The sequence below is a fragment of the Tupaia chinensis genome, unplaced genomic scaffold (genome assembly GCF_000334495.1).
Source record: "Tupaia chinensis unplaced genomic scaffold, TupChi_1.0 Scaffold000228_1, whole genome shotgun sequence".
NCBI lineage: Eukaryota > Metazoa > Chordata > Mammalia > Scandentia > Tupaiidae > Tupaia > Tupaia belangeri.
This window is the reverse complement of record NW_006159703.1, coordinates 3337677-3355232: the sequence shown is the minus strand read 5'-3', so window position 1 is coordinate 3355232 and position 17556 is coordinate 3337677. Positions and strand designations below refer to the sequence as shown.

The window sequence follows — 17556 nt, the reverse complement described above, 5'->3', positions numbered from 1 at the left end:
CCCCCGGCCGGCGCCTGCCCTTCCCGCCTCTGGGGAAGAAACCCCGCCGGCCGCTGTCGCGCTCGAATCATGGCCTCGGGCCGGAGGGGATGGGACAGCTCCCACGAGGACGATCTGCCGGTGTACCTGGCCAGGCCGGGCACTACCGATCAGGTCCCGCGGCAGAAGTACGGCGGCATGTTCTGTAACGTGGAGGGCGCCTTCGAGAGCAAGACGCTAGATTTCGATGCCTTGAGCGTGGGGCAGCGGGGCGCCAAGACTCCCCGGAGCAGCCAGGGCAGCGGCCGCGCCTCTGGGAACCGACCCGGGGTGGAGGGGGATACCCCGCGCAGGAGCCAAGGCCGAGAGGAGAGCAGGGAGCCCGCGCCCGCGTCGCCCGCCCCCGCCGGGGTGGAGATCCGGAGCGCCACCGGCAAGGAGGTGTTGCAGAACCTCGGCCCGAAGGACAAGGTAAGGGGGCCCGCGTCCCTTCTCTGCCTGCCTACGTTCCCTCCTCCAGTCCTGGCAGCCATGGCCCAGGCACAACTTTCTCTCGCTGACTTTGCAAAGGGGATGGGGGAAGAGGAGAAAAGGGCATCCTCCACTGAGCGTAGCGTGACTTCCTAGCCCGGACTTGGGATTCGCGCCTGTTCCCAGTTGTAGCATCTTGGTGCGCGCGCGGCAAGCCTGCAGGGTCCCCCTGCCTGGCGCCGGGTCCCCACCCCTGCTTCTTCGCTGCACCTCCGGGCCATCGGTTCCGGGTGGGTGTGTCGCCTTGCCGGCCCGGGAAGCCTTAGTGATTTCCAGACCTTCTCTCGGTCTGAATAGCAAACAGCACGGTTGGCCCCCTCTGGCCCTAGACTGACTCTCAGCCCAGGTCACCAAGGGCAGAGGGCAAACTGATGCTGGGGAAATGGGGTCATTTCCATAGTTCCCGGATGAAAGTACAGGATGGGCGGTCTCCCCTTCTCTTCAAACATCAGTTCTGTCCCTGAAACTTCTGGGTGTGGAGCCACTAGATTGCACACCGGAATCTCTCTGCATCATCGCGTCTGTCTCAGCACAGCATTTCACATCTGCGTTTGTAAAAGTTTATTTGTGTACACAGCTTGGCACAAGACCGGTATCCAGCTGCTTCTGCAAGAATATCATTATATTTTTGAATATAGACGCGGGTATGAAGGGTGTACCTTAAACTAGCACGAACTGCAAATTCCCTGAAGCTCTTACACTTGCCAAAACCATTTTTTTTTTCTGTATGTGTATTTTTTGAGAAATTCACGTCAGACTGAACTGACTGAAAGGATGACATGGAAACCCACCCTGCCCTCATTTATGTGTTTTGTTTCATAAAAAATCAAGGCCTGGGCAGAGCTGGAAGCTTCAAAGTTCAAACTCCCGCTGTTGAGTTGGAAACAATAGTAATTAGGTGCCCGCCACCCTCTTGTAGGTAAAGGCTGCAAAATCCAGCCAACTGTCTTATTCCTCACTGACACTATTATGAACAATAACATGAAAATGGAAATGTCTGCTTTTAGCAATTACAGTTACTGCTTATCCAGGTGTTAGTTTTAGTTTTCCATTAAACAACTAAATGAGTGAGCCAGCAAAAGGACATCTTTCTCCACTGTTTTGATTTTTGAAAGTTAAAAAACAACAACAAACCTTTAACTACTGATAACACCAGGAAAGCAAGTACTGAAGTTTGAGTTGTGCCATTTGTGAAATGATTTCAGTGTCCCTCGGAACACTCATTTAATTTTGTGATTTTTCACATCATCCTTTGTATGTGGGCTTTCTAAGGCCCCTGCTCATCACAGCCTTTTAGGGGAAACTGCTAATCTGTTGGAAAGGCATTGGCTGATTTCTCAATTGAAGGATAGCCCTATAGAAAGGTTATTCCCTTTCTTCTGGTCTGACTTGATCTGTATTGAAATGTTTCCTTCCTGACTCTCAGGGATGAGAGAAGTGATGGAAAAGGTCAGTAACAATTGCTATGAGTCACTGCTATTCCCTGTGCTGAACGCCCCTGATGTAAGCTGGATAATATGCCTGGGTTGCAAGATTTAAGAATGGTAACTAGAGAAAGGGAAAAGTTCCTCCTTTAAACCCAGCAATTCTGCCGTTTTCTTCTCTTTTGCAAACCCTATACTTTTGGCTCCTAATTGAAAAATAATAATACAACCTAGGCATCAGCAGGATTTCTGGTGCTACATGGTTATTTGTAAGTTCAGACTTGCTGTCAGTTCCACCAGGCCATGTTATTATCTCTAGTTTGGTGGAATCGCACTGTTAGTAGAGACCACAGAGGTTATCTAGCTTTGCATATGCTGGTCATTTCCTTGAGGGTAGGGATTGTATGTTTGGATTTATCTTTGTGGCTGGAATGCTTGGGACATTGGAGGTGCTCAATAAGTGTTTACTACATTCAACCTCTTTAGTTAAACCATCTGTTTTGCTAGTTAGATGTAAAATGATCACTTGGCCTTTGCTTAAATACTACCAACATCAGGGAGTTCATTACCTCATGAAGTAACTTTTGGACAACTTTTATTTTATTTTATTATTTAAAAAATTTTTGTCAGAGGATGTATGCACTCATCCTCTGACAGAAAGAGACAGAGAGAGAGAGTGAGAAAGCAGCCCTCCACCCTCACACACACACACTCCCCTCATGGATGATGGCCATGTCATAATTTTTTCTCCATTTCTCCTCTCAGGATTTTGAGCACACATACTTACAAGCCTGGCATATTTTTCAAGCTACTGGATCCAGGACTCAAACTGCACAGCCAACTGCTTTAACCACACCGCCACTGGCTGAAATGACAATTTTCTTTAAATAATTAGATTAAGCTGAAATCTGCTTACCTATGTAGTTTCTACAAAATATTCTTAGTTCGTAACTCTGGAAATATAAGAATAACTGTTTCTTATTCCAAACTATTTTAAGTATTTGACTCTTATATCTGTCAGAAAAAGCTTGTTATTGCCCCAGTAACAAACAATCCCCAGATCTGGGGATTTAATCAGTTACATCTTGTTTCTTGCTCCTGCCACTTGTTTTACATGGTCCCCAGACCAGCTCTGCACATGATTATCCCTCAGAGACCTCGATTGACAGAGGTTTATCTCTACACATATGTGGTGGAAGGAGTATGTGGCAAATTATTCACAGACTCTTAACTCATTGCTAAAGTGAGGAACATGATGTATGTATTGGCTATAGCAGGTCATATGTCCATAACCAACCTCAAAGAAATTGGGGGAGTACTATCTTACCATGATCCTACAAGACTAGAAATATTTGTCAAAGAGCTTTAATATCACTCCCGGATCTGGGGACATCCAGCTGGGTGAAACTTGGACCAACTTTTATTAGTTATGTGACTATAAGCCTGTAACAACCTCTTTCTGCCTCAGTTTTCTCATCTGAGAAATTAGGAAAACAGTGACTACTTTGTACTTAGTAAATACTCAGTACATGTCAGTTATTACTATTACTCTTCAATTTTTACTGTCCTTTGTATGTTTGATGGCAGTTATCATATTCTATCTGAATTTCTCCTTTCTAATCTTATTCTTCCTGGCTTCTTCACCTCTCTTGTATGAGCAGTTAGCCATTTTGATTTCATTTTCAGGTTATACTATATTTCGTGGATGTTATTCTTGAAAATACGATATTCAGAACTGAGCATGGTGCTTGAGATGGGATGTGGTCATGGCAAAGAGTATTGCACTTACTAGTTTTCAGGATTTACACACAACATATGCTTCTGTAGTATAAAATTACACCTAATAATTAAGTATCTGCATCCTTCCATTGTCTCTGTAATAAACTTTCTGTCATTACACGCTTTCAGAAACCTTCACTTCAGCTGCTGTTAAGCCCCATGCTATAATGACACAACTGAATTTAAAACAAAACCAAAAGGAAAAAAACAACTTGGGACCAGCAGATGGCATAGTGGTTATGTAGCTGGACTCCCACGTAGTCGACTGCGGATCTGGTGGCTTAAAACTCATCCTGGGCGTGTGTGAGTACATGCCCAAAATTTCTAGAGGAGATTGGAGGAGAAGCGAATGTGGTGTGTCCATCTCTCCTGGGGATGATTTCTTGCTTTCTGTCTCTCTGTCTCTCCAGTGAACACATGCGCCCTATAGCAAAAATCTCTCTCCAAACAAAAACAAAAGACAACAACAAAAATTTAACTATAGGATTTGATATATCTTCCCTCTATAACATTCAGTACTATCTTAGTTCATTTTCTATTATATCATGTGTCAATTTTAAATCATAATTATTTTTTATAAGAATTATTTTATTTAACTTTATGTATTTATTTTAATTTGACCAGAGAGGGACTGAGCATGAGAGAGAGAGAGAGACAGAAAGTGAGAAAGTAAGTCACCAGGTCTGGGACTCGAACCGTGGTCAGCCATGTGAGAGTCCAGCACCCATAACCAGCACCACCTGCCGGCCCCAATTTTAGACCATAATTCTATGATACAACACTCCTATAAACTGCAGATCTTATATCACTTTTTGAGTACTTTCCATGTGCCTATCATAAATGGGGTGAGGGGTCTTCAAGAATCTATGCATGTATTTCAAAACGATCTTGTGCTGGGTACCAGCAGTTAGCGTAATGGCTATTTCGCTGGACTCCCACATAGTCGACCGCAGTTCGCGTCCCAGACCCGGTGGCTTAAAACTCACGCTGGGCGCATGTGCGTGCGTGCCCAAGATCCTGAGAGGAGAATGGAGGAGAAGGGATTGCGGCGTGACCATCTCCCCCGGTGGGTGGGTGGGGGTGATTTCTCACTTTCTGTCTCTCTGTCTCTGTCTGTCTGACCAGCGCATGCGCCCTATCGCAAAACCTCTCCAAAAAAAAAAAAAAAGATCTTGTGCCAAAATAAACTTGCACTTTAATTTTATTTGTTCTACAAAATGCTTGATGTCCCCTTATATATATTTTCTTTTTTTCCCTAACAGATAATGATTGTACAGATAAGGAAATTGAAACACAGAAACTCTAAATATTTAATCCCAAATTACATAGACAATAAGTTTGTCTGATTCCAGAGTTTCATGCTCTTTCCAGACTGGGAGGCTGCTTCATTATTTTAATTCAGCCAGCCTGGCCATGTGTCATTCCAGACATGTTATTATAAAGCAGGGCAAGGACAGATCTCCCGCCACTCCTCTAGAAACCCTCCTGTATCTTGCCACCAGCCCATTAATTAGGGAAGCTTTGGGGCCAGTTGCTCAACCTTTGAGAGTAGTCGCTGCAAAATCCTTTCTCTTCCAAGCTGATTACAAAGTTTTCAAAATAGATTTTTAAGAAATGTCTTGATAAAATCAAAATATGCTTTGTCTCTAGCCTACCTAATTATTAACTGCCATCTTAAGGCAATGAGTTTTTTAAATAGATTACAGAACGGTGAAATGGCAAATGTTTTTGGCAGAATAAAAATGTAAAAATGTCTCTGAATTATATTCTTGCCAAATCCCATGTTTGAGGTATCGCTGAAGGCCTCTCTTGCACAGCGTTGCTCTTGTTTAATTATGTATTTTGATTCCTCTTAGGGTAGACATTTCTATTGCTCCCAATCCTCCTTAGTTGGATTTTAAACTTTTTGTTTCGAATGTTTGACTCTAAGTTGCACAGAGAAATGAGTCTAAGTGAAAGTAAATATTTTTCAGCATTTACCAAGGTGCTTTTTTATACATGTAGAATTTTCCTAGCAATAAAAAAAAAAATACTAAGAGGAGAATTAGGATTTATCATCTGCCAAAGGTAATGCTATTATGAGTGCATGGGTTTATTGATAATTCCCTATCAGGAGTCTTAGGTCATTTCTGGTGCCCACTTGGGCCACTTTTGTGCACGATTTTCCTTTGCGCAGTTAGCAGGGGATGTGGGTGCAGAGAGAAAGAACTTGGAACAAATGAGATGGAGCTCTTAGCTTTCTACTGATCATCATTTGTCTTTTTTTGTCCTGAGCTAGAAGTTTTCAAAGTGACTCAGAGAAACATTCTCCTTACCCTGCATAACGAAAGACAGCTGGACATAGGATTCTAGATTTAGAAAGGCCTCCCTAACCATCAGAATCCAAACCCTTTAGTGTAAATGCATTTTACAAGGCTGCTCTGACCAACAGAAGTCTGTACCTAAGAGACAGGGAGAGAGGAAAAAGAAAAAATGGGTCCTGCCTACTCTGGCCCTCAGGCCACACTTGAATCTGGGTGTTCTGCTTCTTTACCCAAACTTGGAAGTGTTTGAAACCTTTCAGAACTTTGGTTTAGTTTGACAGTAGGCATTTGAGAAACATAACGAATGTGCCTCCTAAGTAATGCTGCGATTGGCAGAGTTCCCTCAAAGTAATGGTCCCTAGAGACGGGGTTTTGCAGACGGCTTTTGTAAGTAATGTTGAAGATGGCCCAAGCGCTGTCTGTGCGGAGTTCTGTCAGTGACTCCTGTAGCTGATTCTCTTTGTGATTAATTGCCTCTGGGTATTATCCCTACAAATAATGTTCCTGTCAGACGGTGGATAAAGCTTACTAGGAATAGGAAATCTGGCTGAGGTGAAAGCAATCTGTGACTACACATTCAAGCCCTCCATTTTCAGGAGGAGGCAGAAGGTCTATTTCTGTGTTTAAGCATTTTAAAATTAAGCTTCTAGGAAAATGTAATGTTAAACTATATCTGTTTTTAACGCAGAATCATATGGCACGCAAAAAACAGTTCTACTCCATCAATAAACAATGAGATGAGGCAGAATAAAAAAATCCAAACTGGAGAGTTTGAGCAGTCTTAGCTTTCACAATAGAACCATGCTTTGACCTGCTGTACAACTTGAGAAACACCTTTCTTCTCTCTGAGCTATTGTTTCCTCCTTTCTAAAATGAAAAGTCTGGACTGGATGGAGCCATGGTAATAGTGTATAAACTTAAAACAATATTGTTATTATTATTCATTTATTTTTAGGTTTTCTTTCTTTTTAGTTTGTTTGTTTGGTTTTTGTTTTCTGCCATAGAGTTTGTGTACTCACCAGAAAGATAGTGAAAGGGGAAGTGAGCTATCATCCCCTCCTCACAGGAGCGATGGCCATGCTTCAGTCCCTTCTCCATCAGTCTCCTCTCGGAATTTTTGGGTATGCACACACACAAGCCTGGTGTGTCTTGATTTGAACCATGGTCAGTCCTGTGGGAGTCTAGTTCCTTTAACCATCATGCCACCTGCTAGTCCCCTTTTTATTATTTTCTAAATTTGCTATAGGGTACATGCACTCACCAGAAAGAGACAGCGAGAGAGAGGGAGATAGAGGAAGAGAGAGAGTATGCAGGCCACATGCACTCAGCAGGTTTCTGAGCTGCCAGGTCCAGGACTCCAACTGTGTAGTCAGCCATGTGGGAGCCAGTCCCCTTAACCTCCATGCCACTGGCCGGCCCCTATAAACTTTTTATTTTTAAGTTTTTATTTGTTTGTTTGTTTCTTTTCATTAGTAAGAGAGATAGTGAGAGTGAGAGGGATAGACAAACAGAGAGGGAGACACTGCCCCCAATAGGGTCTTGACACCACAGTCTTCCCAGCTTCAGCCAGCCCCAGATCATGGACATGTGTGTGCTTGGTGAACTCAGGTCTCCAGAAGTAAACCCATAACCCTTGCATATAGTTCAGCCTCCCAGCGTCACATTTTACTATTGTGCCACGGTCTGGCCCCTATACATTTTTTTCCCCCATAGGGTGTGTGTGCTCCATGGAGACAGGTAGAGGCAGACAGACCTAGGGAAATTGAGAAATCACCCTCTGGGGGGATGGCCATGCCACAATCCCTTCTCCTCCTGAGATTTTGGGTGTGCATGCACACATACCTGGTGTGATTTTCAAGCCACCAGATCTGAAACTTGAACTGCAATCTGCCATATGGGAGTCTAGTGCTTTAACCACCAAATAAACTTTTTTGATTGTGTGTCTTCATCCAAAATTTTTTTGAGCATACTCCTTATTCCATATAAATGTGTATGCATATGTGTATACACATATGTATGTACATACATGTGCATATATAAAAATTAAATATACAAGTATTATGAGTATCTATGCCCATTATAAAAATCAATGCCCATTATTAAATACATATAAAAATATAAATTAAAAAATAAGAGATTTTGGAACCAGCGAGCAGTGTAGTGGTTAAGGTGTTGGACTCCCATATGGTCAATCACAGTTTGAGTCCCAGACCTGGCAGCTTGAAACTCATACCAGGCATGTATGCGTGCATGCCCAAAATCCTGAGAGGAAAATGGAGAAGGGACTGCAGTGTGGCCACCTTCCCTTGGGGGTGATTTCTCGCTTTCTGTCTCTATTCTCTCTCTCTCTCTTTAGCACCCTATAGCAACAATCTCTCTCCAAAAAAATAAAAAGAAGATATTTCATTAAAGTACAAATATAGGGCCAGCAGGTAACGTGGTGGTTAAGGCACTAGGTCCACATGTTGACCATTGAATACCAGACCCGGTGGCTTGAAAATCAAACTGGATGCCTGCCTGCAAGTGCCCAAAATGCTGAGTGGAGAAAGGAGGAGAAGGGACTGTAGTGAGGCCACCCACCCTGGGGGATGATTTCTCCCTTCCCCTCTCTCTTTCTCCTGTGAATTCAACATACGCTATGGCAAAAATTATATATAGTGTATTTGTATGTGTGTATATGTACATACACACACACACACACACACACTTTGTTTTATACAAAATTTGTATCTGTCCCCCCCCCCATTTACCCCATCCTTTGTCTTGTCCAATCAATTGAGTGAGTGCTTAGAAGTCCATGATCTGTTTAAATGTTTGATGGAATTCACTCCCATCAGGGTCTGGTGTTTTCCGTTTTGGAAGATAAGTAATTATTAATTCAGCTTTTAAGTTATTATTTAAGACTTTTATTAACAATTAAGTGTTATAGTAGAGATTCAGGCCTGTCTATTTATATTTTATATTCTGGTGTGAGTTTTGGCAAATTGTGCCATCTTAGGAATTAGTTCATTTCATCTAGTCTATGAATTTTGTGGGCATAGATTGCTCATATATTTCTTTATTACTCCGTTACTGTCTAGGGGATCTGTAGTGATGTTCACTACTGTTTTTCTGATATTAGTAATTTATGTGTTTTCTCCTTTTTCTTAGTTAGCCTGACTAGAGACTTATACATTTTATTGATGAGAAACAACTTTTTGTTTTATTACTTTTTAAATTGATATTATGTTTTGAATTTTACTGATTTCAGCACTAATTTTTATTATTACCAAAGAAATTAATTTTATTATGTAAAAATGAAAGAAATCTTTTCTTCTGCTACTTTGGATTACATTTATTTTTCATTTTCTAGTTTTCCTTTTAAATTTACTTTATTTACCTTTGTTATTATTATTATTGTTGCTGTTGTTGTTATTTTAAATTTGACCAGAGAGAGATACATTGAGACAGAGAGAGGGAGAGTGAAAAATCAAGCCTCCAGGTCCAGGGCTCGAACCAGGGACCCTGTGGGAGTCCAACACCCTTAACTACCATGCTACCTGCTGGCCCCTGTTTTCTCGTTTTTCAAAGTGAAAGTTTAGATGATTGGTTTTATGTTTTCCTTCTTTTCAAATACATGCATTAAATGTTGTAAACTTCCCTGTAAGCAGTGTGTTAGCTGCATGCCACAAAACTGTTTTTAATTGCCAGAGAGTGCATGTGCTTGCCAGAAAGGGATAGAGAGACAGGGCCGAGAGAGGGAGAAAGTACTTCCAAATGGGGCATGGCCATGCCACAATCCCTTCTTCATTCCTCTGTCCCGTTAGGATTTTGTTTGCCTGTGTTTCAAGTCGTTGGGGCCAGAATTTGGACCATAGTAGGCCATGTGGTATCTGGTTCCCTTAACCACTAGACCATGGGACCAGCTTGCATGCCACAAATTTTGATTTTTTTTTTTAAGATACTTTAATTTTTTGAAACTTCTTGTTTGACTTGTTTGAGAGACATACAGAGAGAGTGAGAAATCACCCCCTGCCAACAGGGAGGCTGATCATGCTCAATTTCTTCCCCTCCATTCTCCTCTTAGGATTTTGGGTACACATGCACACATATGTGCTCAATATATTTTCTAGGACACCGGGTCTGGGACTCCAGCTGTGTAGTGGGTCCTGTGGGATCCAGCCACCTTAATACCACTAGCAGCTGACTGTCCCTGATTTCTGTTTTAAGTGTGTTAAGATGTGTTTTATGGCTCTGAATGTGGCTTATCTTGGTGAAAGTTTCTTCTGTTTTTCAGAAAAATGTGTGCTCTGCTGCCGTTGGATTAAATAGTCTATAGTTGCTCATACATCCAGTTTATTGCTAGTGCTAGTGAGTTACTCTATGTCTTCACTGATTTTCTGCCTTCTGAGTATTTCCATTTTGGATGGAAAGGTGTTAAAGTCTCCAACTATGAAAGTGGATTCTTTTATTCCTTGTAGTTCTATCATTTTTTTGCCTTATGTATTTTGATACTCTGTTGTTAGACCCATACATATTGAAAACTGTTATGTCTGTTTGGAGAATTGACCCCTTTACCATTATATAACACCCTCTTTATTCTTGGTAACATTCCTTGCTTTAATGTCTGCTCTGTCTGAAATGAATATAGCTACCTGTTGTTTCTTTGGACTTGTGTTAGTTAGCAAGCTAAATCTTCCATTCCTTTATGTTTAACCTTTATGTTCTTTCTATTTAGATTTCTTATAGCCAATGTATAGTTAGGTCTTGCTTTTTGACCACTCTGACAACCTATGTCTTTTTCTTTTTGCTCCTAATTTGCTAGGGAGAGTATGTACTCGGAGAGAGACACAGAAAAAGAGAGGGAGAGTGAGATAGCACCCTGTACATGAGGAATGGTCACTCCTTTTTCCTACATTTCTCCTTTCAGAATTTGGACATGCACTCATATGCACTTGGCATGTTTTGCACTTTTCTTTTTTCTTTACTTTTCTTTACTTTTTTTTTTTTTTTTTTTGGCAATAAGTGCATGTGCCTGCCAAAGAGAGACAGAGAGAGGCAAAGAAGTGAGAAACCACCCCTCAGGACGATGGCCATGTCGTAATCCCTTCTTCTCCAGTGTCTTCTCAGGATTTGGGTATGCATGCACATGTGCCCAGTGTGATTTTTCAAGTCATTGGGTCCAGGACTCAAACCACACAGATGCTCATGTGGGATCTAGTGGTCCCAACCTCCATGGCATCTGCTGGCTCACACCTGGTGTGTTTTACAAGCTGCTGCAAGGCGTTAAGCCACACAATCTTGGCCAAGTGGGATCATCCCACTGGCTGGCCCATCTCTGTCTTTTAACTAGTGTAATTATATCATTGACATTTAAGGTGATTATTGACATTATTGGATTAATATCTACCATGTGTTTTAATTTATTCTATTTGTAGTTCTTGTTCTCTGTTCCAAATTTTGTCTTTTGTACTTTTTCTGTCTTTTGTAGTTTTTATTGAGTATTCTTTTCTTTTCTCTCCTTCTTTCATTTGCCAGAGGGCTTCTGTGCTCACTGGAGGGTAGGGGGGAGAGAGAGAGAAAGTAAGAAATTATTCCATGCCCCATGGTCATACTGCAGTCTCTTCTCCATTTCTCCCTCCTTTTAGGATTTTGGGCATACATATACACAAACACACCTGGCATGTTTCTCACACCGCCAACTCTGGACTCAAACAAGAGGAGCCATGTGGGATCTAGCCTCCTAATCACCAGGTCATAGAATGGTCTTAATTGAGTATTTTTTATAATTTTTATTCTCTTTCCTTTCTTAGCATGCCAGTTATTTCTATATATTTTAACTTTTTTAGTAGTTACCCTACAGATTGCAATATATATTTACAGTGAATACAAGTCCACTTTCTAATAACACTATATAGCTTCACAGGTAGTATACATATTTTATAATAGCAAAGTATTACTGATTTCTCCCTCCTATCTCTGTGTCATTCCTTTCAGTTTTACTAAGCATATATTAGCGTGTAAATGTACATAAGTATGCATAATCAAATGAATTGTTACTATCCTTATTATGAACAAACTATTGTCTGTTAACTTCATTAAGAAATAGAAAAAGGTTTTATTTTACCTTCACTTACTCATTCTCTGATACTCTTCCTTTCTTTATGTAGAGCTAAGTTTCTGACCTATCTTATTTTCCTTCTCTCTGAAGAACTTCTTTTAATATTTCTTGCAAAGCTAGTTTGCTAGAAACAAACTCCCTTAATTTTTATCTGTTTGAGAAAGTCTTAGGTCTCCCTCACTTTTGAAGGATAATTTTACAGGGTTAGAATTCTATATTGGTGGGGTATTTTTTCCCTCAATAATTTAAATATTTCACTCCATTCTCTAGGTTTCTGAGGAGAAGTCAATTTGTTTGTTTATTTATTTAGATTTTTGTTATAAAGTGTGTGCTCTTACCAGAGAAAGAAAGAGACCGAGAGAAAGGGGAAGTGAGAAATCACTAACCAGTAGGATGGCCATGCCCTAGTCCCTTCTCCTCCATCCTCTCAGGATTTTGGACATGTACACACATGCATTTGGCAAGACTCTCAATCCACTGGGTTCGGGACTTGATCTGTGCAGTTGGCCATGATCAGATGTAGCTGCCTTAACCACCATGCCACCTGCTGGGTCAGAGAACTTAATTTTTGTGTATGCTTTTGTATAGGTAAAGGATTCTCCTTTCCCATCTGCATCATTTGAGATTTTTTTCTTTATCTTTGATTCTCTGAGATTTGAATATGATATGCTTAACGTATAGTGTTTTTTAGCATTTACCTTGTATGCTGTTTTCTGAGCTTCCTAGATCTGTACTTGTGTCTGATACTAAACTGAGGAAGTTATCACTCATTATTGCTTCAAACGTTTCTGTTCCTTTGTCTTCTTTTGGTATTTCCAGTATTTCAGTATGCATATGTTATTCGTCAGTTCTTGGATATTTTATTCTGTGTTTGTTTGTTTTTTAGCCTTTTCTCTCTTGTCTTTCAGTCTTGGAAGTTTCTATTGTCATCTCCTTAAGCTTCTATCTCTAGCTGAGCCTAGTGTACTAGTAAGCCCACAAAAGCATTCTTCATGTCTGTTGCAGCGTTTTTGATCTCTAGCATTTCTATTTCATTCTTCTTAAAATTTCTGTATGTTTTTGTATATTGTCTGCTTTTTTCTGTTAAAGGCTTTAGCATATTAACATAGTGTTTCTATTTTTTTCTTTTTAAGAAAGATTTTTGCTACAGGATGTGTATGCTCACCAGAGAGACAGAGAGAGATAGAGAGCAAGAAATCACCCCCCCACACACACCTCGGGGGGGATGGCCATGCCTTACTCCTTTCTCCTCCATTCTCCTCTCAGGATTTTGGGTATGCACACACATGTGCACGGCCTGAGTTTTAAACTGCCAGGTCTGGGACCTGAACTATGGTTGACTACATGGGAGTCCAACAACATAACCATTGTACCATCCGCTAGTCCCTAATCATAGTGTTTCCTTTTTTGATAGAGATTCTTGGTATAGGGCATGTACAAAACAGGGCATCTGTAGACAGAGACAGAAAGTGAGAAATAATCCCTGAGGGGGATGGCCATGGCACAATCCCTTCTCCTTTATTCTCTCAGGATCTTGGGCATGTACGCACATGTGCCTAGGGTGAGTTTTAAACTGCCAGATCTGGGACTCGAACCATGTTTGGTCGACTACAAGGGAGTCCAGTGATGTTACCATTATACCATCTGCTGGTCCTATCTAATCAGTGTTTCTAACTTCCTGTTCTGGTATTTCCAGTATTTCTGCCATATTTGATTCTAGTTTTGATTTTGTTCAGTCTCTTTACACTATGGTTTTGCCTTCTACTATGCCTTGTAAATTTTTGCTGAAAGGTTGATATGATGTACGGTTTAAAAGAAACAAGCTTTTAGTAATGTAGTGGCCAGATGTAGGGGAAGAAGAAGTATTTTATAGTCCTGTGTTAGGGCTTAGTGTTTTGGTGAGCTTGTGCCTTACATGGTGAACTTCACAAATACTTCACAAATACTCTTGCTTAGTAGGACAGGATGGTTGAGGGTGCTAGAGTTGTGTATTTCCCTTCATTCACTGGAAGGCTTGAGCTGAATGGAGTTGAGTTAGGCTCTAATGAACCCCATTAGGCTCTGGTAAAATAATTTATCCAGAGGGCAGGCAGCCCTGGTTAAGATGAACAGAATGCATTGGTATATTTCTGAATGCTTCCTTGCCATAAAAGGATTTTTCTCTGTTATTTTTCTGTTAGAAAGTGGTAGATCTCTTAGAAATAAAACTCAAAGTATGAATGCAGGGGTTCCCCTAGGACAGGATGTTACTGTAGTTTAACTCTCTGGGTTGTCTATACTCTACCTTTAGCACTTTGTCAACTATAGTTCAGGTTTTCCTACACCAGTACTGGCCTTCTAGAGACAAACTCCCTTAATTTTTATTTGAGAAAGTCATATCTCCCTCTTTTGAAGGATAATTTTACAGGATCAGAACTCTAGATTGGTGTTTCGATTTTCCTCTTAATTATTTAAATATTTCACTTCCCATAGAAGTTTACACTTAGACATCTCTGTTTGGGTCCATGTGACTCTCTGTAGCCACTTGTCCCTTGCATTTTGGGTTAAGTGGTTTCTCTATTATCTCTTCCTCTCCCAGAACAAGGTTGATTTTCTAGCTTGTTCAGCTTTTCTTTACTTGTTGTTGGGATGGAATGATGACTTCTGAGTTCCTTACATGCTGGGCCAGAACTCTAAACTATTTTTTTTTTAAAGACCTTGGTTATTATGGCACCTTCATAAAGCATCAGAGATTTTCTAAGCATAATTTACAATGGTTATATTTACTTTCTCTTCTTTTGCTGTTATAAACAAGAAGGCGGTAAACCTCTTTCTAGGTAACGCTTTGTGCACATTCATTTCCTTATCGTTTGTCAATGGAAGATTCCTAGGAATGGTGGTTTGTAGTCACTTTCATGCTATAAGAACATTGAGCATCAGGTGGATGCTTCCTACTTGTAACTTCAGGGTCACATTAACTTGTAACTTCTCCCACTTGTAACTTCTGGGATGCACAAAACCAGGACAGCCTTTTCTGTAAAAACCGTTAGAAGGAGGGATGCAGTTTGGGAGGCAAATGGTTAAGGAATCAGAGGGAACATTACATGGGTCAGTCATTCAACAGTAGATGATCTTCAGGGATAACAGGGGAAGTAGGGACAAAGTGAATGACAAGGGAGGAGGAAGAATTTTAAATCTTAGCTGGAGATAAAAACATACAAAGAGAGACAAAACTGCAAAAGGAGATCTAACTAAAAGAACATATTTCTCTACCAAAGTAATTCCCTCAGTAATCTCTTGGAATTTTACTTTCCCCTGAGTTCTGTGGCACACGTATGAGGTTCAAGCGTTGGGTTCTGATGAAGTCTTACATTGTTGGTGTACTTATCTATGCACCACACTGGTGTCTAATTGTCACAACAATGCTACAAAACAAATGTCATCACCTACATAATGTAAAAGAGAAACTGAGTCTCAGAGAAGTTACTCAAGTTTTCTTTCTTTTTTTCCCCAAGTTTCTTTCTTTCTTGAGAAAGACAGAGGCACTCTCAACAGAGTCGACAGAGTGCTGTGTTTTAACCCTCTAGCCTTCCCAGTGAGCCAGGATCCATGGGCATGCACCCAGCATAAACAGATTGATCAGCGAACTGGATCTGCCGTCTTCCACCTGAATCCAGCGTCAGTGAGCAGCATGTTCCCGTTGCACAGCTAGGCAGCCCTCAGGTTGTTAGAATCATGCAGTGAGAACTGGAGAAGTGAGGATTGAAGTCCGAAGACTCCACATGCCTCTGTGCTGTTCTTTCTGGGTATGGTGGCAGCTACTCCTCAGTGCTGAATGAGATTCAGCACCTAGAATGCATTGGACTAAAAGAATTATTCAAAATAAAGTGACCCCCAGTGGGAATTTCTGGAGAGAGCAGCGACTCAGAGAATCAAAATACGAAAGCAGAAATTAACCAAGTTTAATAGGTGAACACAGTAGCTAAAGCAGAAAATGAGAAATTTTAAGGCCCTAGAAAGAGGTCTGGAGATAAGGCAAGGGACAGAAGAAGTAGAAAGGAATTCAGACAGTTGTCATGATATGCCCCAAATGCCTAATGACAGTTTTTATTGGCTGTTGTGGTTTATTTGTGAGTCAGTCAAATTTAAAGGCACCACACTAAGATTAGATAATATTCAAAGCGTGGTGGCAGAGACAGGGCTCAAATCCAGGTCCACGTGATTCTGAAGCTCACATTCTAGATGGTCTCCATGGAGGGCAGAACGACTTAATTTATTTCCTCGAAGCTTAATTATGTCCAAAGAGAAAAGACACAATGCTTCTGTTGGATTGAAAGTGGACTAGGGATGGGACTTTTTCTCTCTGGCTAATATTTCCACATCCTGCCACTTAGGTAGAAATAAATAAAAGCAATGAAATGGAAAGTTGTGTTGTCAATGGATATTGAGTGAGAAGGAAAAAAAAATACAGTTGATGAACAATGATATCTCATAAAATTGGTACAGAGGGAAGAATATATCAAAAGACATTGTTTTCTCCTATATAGCATCTAAAGAGTCAGGGAACCAGACTGTGGTACACTTAGGAAACTTTTTAAATTAAGATTTTCTTCCTTTCTTTCTCTCCCTCCCTTCCTTTCTCCCTCCCTCTCTTTCTTTCTTCCTTTCTTTCCCTTTCTTCCCTGTCTCCTCTCTCTCTCTCTCTTTCTCTCTCTCTCTCTCTTCCTTCCTTTTTTTTCTTTTTTTCATGAGTGAGAGAGTGAGAGAGATCCACAATAGAGTCTTAATGCCATGATCCACTCTCTAGCCTGAGCTGGCCCAAAATCACGGGCATGCTCATGCCAGGAGTACAAGGGCGATCTTCAGACTGAATGTGGAACCTTTCCATATTTTCTTACAGAGTATCGTATTTTACCACTGCATCATCATCCAACCCCACTTAGGAACATTTTAGTGAGATTACAAAGTACTTATAGTAGCTATGAGGGATTTATACAGAAAGAAAGAAAGCGTATCTGACAATGCACACTGTCACCTAAGAGTGCAAATGAGGGAAGAGATGTTCATCAACTGTACAGAATAAGAATCTAGGAGCTTTTTATGTAAAGAACCAAATAGTAATTTAGGTCTTTGGGCTACATAGGCGACAAGGTGTCTCTTAGAGTTATTCAGCTCTGTGTACCCAAAGCAGCCATAGACATTATGTAACTAAATAGATGTGACTGTACATCAACAAAACTTTGTTTACAAAAATAGATGTTAGGCTCTTTGAGTTTGGCCGCGACTTGTATTCATACAAGAAAAGGGCACGGTAGGGGTGTATGTGTATGTGTGTATATGTGCGTGGTGTAAGTATGCTGGAGTGAGTAGTAGAGAGAGTTACAGCAACTTTTTTTTAACGAATTATTTATTTAATTATTTATTTGTTATTTTTAACTTGATCAAAGACAGTGAGAGAGGG

At 40.8% G+C, this 17556-nt stretch overlaps 1 protein-coding gene across 1 annotated transcript in view; it reads left to right on the top strand.

Moving 5' to 3' along the window:
• The first annotated feature begins 12 nt into the window (after window positions 1-12).
• Window positions 13-17556, top strand: part of DPYSL3 (dihydropyrimidinase like 3) — a 131414-nt gene continuing 113870 nt past the window's right edge. Inside the window, exon 1 of the mRNA XM_006148051.3 lies at window positions 13-450. Coding sequence (XP_006148113.1) covers window positions 70-450 — 381 coding nt within the window. The 5' untranslated portion in view covers window positions 13-69. The remainder of the gene's footprint in view (window positions 451-17556) is intronic.